The 3,479-nt window shown below is 35.0% G+C and overlaps 1 protein-coding gene across 1 annotated transcript; it reads left to right on the top strand.

Annotated features, from left to right (window-relative positions):
• The first annotated feature begins 485 nt into the window (after positions 1 to 485).
• Positions 486 to 2,978, top strand: LOC135127312 (uncharacterized). Its single transcript, XM_064053756.1, has one exon. It carries the CDS (start codon positions 486 to 488, stop codon positions 2,976 to 2,978), a length of 2,493 nt encoding a protein of 830 aa, XP_063909826.1.
• Positions 2,979 to 3,479: the final 501 nt, after the last annotated feature.

Here is a 3,479-nt window from a genome sequence, read left to right on the forward strand (position 1 = left end):
TATATATATATATATCATACAAGTGCTATGTTCCCAAAATTTCAGAAAATTTAGATATGACATTTTTTTTAGAAAAACGTTAAAATATACCAATTTTTACAGATTTCTGGAATACACTTCATAGTCAAAACTTTTTTCAGAACGTACAAGTACAATAAAAACTAGTGTTCTTTGTCAAACTACACTTGACGGAGTATGTTATGCTGTGAGGTTTATTACTTAAAAATATACTCAGGTAACGTCATCCAATTTTTATAAAAAAAAAAAACAATAAACAAGTTTAGCATTTTATCCATAGTTTTGAAGAAATCGGTTTTCTAATTTCCACATAATTCTAACAATTATTACACTTGAAATTAAATTTCTACCTAAAATCTCATCGCCCTTGTTTGACTTACAGTTAACACAAACAAAATTTGTTGCACACAAATCAAGTAATAATAAATTTACATCTATTTCAGTGACATTGTTGTCAAAATTTCGAAATGAAATCGTCAAAAGCGAAAAAAAACAAAAGCAAATCCTCAAAAAAAATAAAACTTAACGAAACCAGCCCCAATGCTATCAAAGAAAAACCTTACATCACCAAAGAAATCGACACATCCATCACTTTGCTAGAAAGTCCTGAAGGTAATTTGGTATTAGAAGCTCTACTATTCTTATCAAAGTATGCAGACATTCAAAGGAACAATTTAGAATCCGTCCAAACCCGTGGCCTTTTGCCAAAGCTTTTGGCACTTCTGGACCATAACATTTGCATCGTAAGAGTTTCCTTGAGATTATTATCGCAATTATTAACAGTAGAAGCCGCCCAACTCGAATTAAATCAAGAAAAAGTCGATGAAGCTGTCATGAAAATCTGCGGGTTCTACATAAATCACAGCGATGTGAACGTAAAGGAGTTTTCTAGTCAGATTTTGGCAACGTATAGCACGTTGGGGAAAGCGCACTTCTTAGTTACGGAACCTCGTTTAATAACAGCGATTTTGAAAACTATTAAAATTCCCGAGACTGATGTTATTCTGCGCCAATCACTGGAGTTACTTAGCAAATTTATTGAAATGGAGTCGGTGCGGAAAAGGCTACCTGAAGAAAAGGAATTCAATATAACAATTTTATTGGAAAAGATGCAAACTTCAGAAAATTGTTTTCCTATCATTTTAGAAATTTTCGAAAAGATGACATATTTTTGCGATGATACGCTACAGACACGATTGAAAGAATGCAATCTTGTTGAGCACATATTCGATATTATTACAGATCCTGAACGAATCGACTATGTAGTCACTTGTTTAAAAATTGTGTTGCATTGTATGGGGAATGAAAATACGAAGAGCTACTTCACCAGTTCTTTTGAATTTCTGAAATTCTGTCAGTGGATTAAAACATGTCCAGACCACGTCATGCAAATTTGCGCTGATATTTTTTTGGAAATCTCGAAAATCGATTCGATTAAACAGATGTTGTTCGATTTATCGATTGAAGACATCATTCTTTCGTTTTTTAGAAGTTCTGATAAACAAGTTTTAAATACTACATGTGACGCTGTGAATTTCATGGCTAAACATAAATATTGCTGCGAGAAGATGGTTACTCCGGTCGTGATAAAAAAACTTCTTGAGATAATGCGGAGAGTGGGTGATAGCGAAGATCCTGAAAATGAGGTGGCTTTATCAACTTTACACTATTTCAGTAGAAGGGATTCAAGAACTATTTACATGATCCGCACCTACGATGGGATAGAAGTTCTCTTAAAATACTTGAAAGAACGAAGCGATAAACTCTCCACCGATTCGTACAAGAAAGTTCTGGAAATCATCAATATGTTCGTTACTAACAATCAATTGCAAAGTCTTATTCTTTCGCCAGATTTATACGAAGTAATTTTAACGCAAACTTCGAGCAAATTCGATGAAATATGCATGAGAAGCTTGGAAATTATGATAAACTGCTTAAACCACGAAGATTTCCAAAATTACTTCTTATTAAATAAAGGATCTCAAGTCGTGGCTGACAAGCTCTCCAGCACAACGAACGAGCAAGTAGTTAGACTGCTCATTATTTTTATTCATAATGCTTTGATGTATGAGAATTTAGCTAGAGACTTAATTTACAAGAAAATTTTATTAATCTTGAAACGACTACCAGAGGGGGTCAAATATCGCAACCCTTTAATTCAAACAACCATCAATTTAATTTACAACATGTGTCTACCCGTGAAATTCTATGAAACCGGTCGATTAGAATTCACAGATCGACTGAATGAAAGATTCTACGTCATAAACGGACCATGGAATGAACCCTTCCCCTTTTTAGAAGTGCTGGAGTTGCGTCGAATGTCAACTTTAAGTACCATTTATGTGGTCGACGAGTGTGAGCATAATGAACAGAAATGCTTCGACTGCATAAGCATCCACACTCAGAATATGCCCAGTATAAGTGCCAATTACTCCTTCTCGACCATTTCCTCCGTTTCTTCGTACCAAACCCGTTGTACCATCAATTTTGGGCTCCTCTCCCATGATCCATATCTCCCTAAATATGTCGAACAAATAAAAAACCTCGTCACTAATGTCACCGACTTCGAAAAGAAAATCCAAATTCTGGCCAAATTTGTCGATACGTGTTTGTGCGGACCTGAGAAGAACTCAACAAACCGAGACAAGCAGCACACATTTAAGCTACACATTGCATGCATCAAGCAGAAATTAGGGACCAACATGATTCCAATAGGTTATCTGCGACTAGGTTTCCAATGTGAAAGAGCTCTGCTTTTTAAAGCACTAGCTGACCACGTTGACGTTCGGGTGAGTTTGGTTAAAGGCAAAAATAAAATGTACTGGAACGAAGTAGCGTTGATCCAAACTGTGGATCGCAAGACAGCTTTGAAAATGTTTGTTGTTGATTTGATGAGCAATATTGGACAGCTGTTGCCCGTCGGATCAAGAGAATGTAATATGTACTGCGATATTCAATAAAGCAGCAAGTTTCAAATCAAGACTAAATTCGATTCAGAGACAACGAAGAACTTAAACTGGGGATTTTGTGAGTTTTAAACGCTCGAACAGTTGAAATGGAATGGATTCGGAAGCAACGAAGTCTCGGTTTTATGAGTGTAGTTATTGTCATGTAGACGATCGGTATGATTACAAGCACTGAATTTCCAGTGAGACTTCTCTGTAAAAAAGTAATATCTTTGTAGTAATAGTAATTTAATTTTGTTTGCTTTCCTTTGTATATCAATTGACAGATAATGAGCAAATTAAAAATAATTGTTTTCCTCCTTCAACGTTTACGTTTTAATCGCTATGAAATCTGAATTAAAATCTAAATTACCTGTATTTACTTAATTTCTTCTGCTCTCCTGTTTTCCTCGCTTCCTTTTTGTAAGTAATTTACTTACAAGATAAAAAGTGCGTTTGGAAACACTCATAGTGATTTACGTATTTTACGCTCAAGTTACGTCTACATTTTTCAAC

Source organism: Zophobas morio, unplaced genomic scaffold (genome assembly GCF_036711695.1).
Source record: "Zophobas morio isolate AGI-343-1 ecotype UQ-CSIRO unplaced genomic scaffold, CSIRO_AGI_Zmor_V1 ptg000011l, whole genome shotgun sequence".
Classification (NCBI taxonomy): Eukaryota; Metazoa; Arthropoda; class Insecta; order Coleoptera; family Tenebrionidae; genus Zophobas; species Zophobas morio.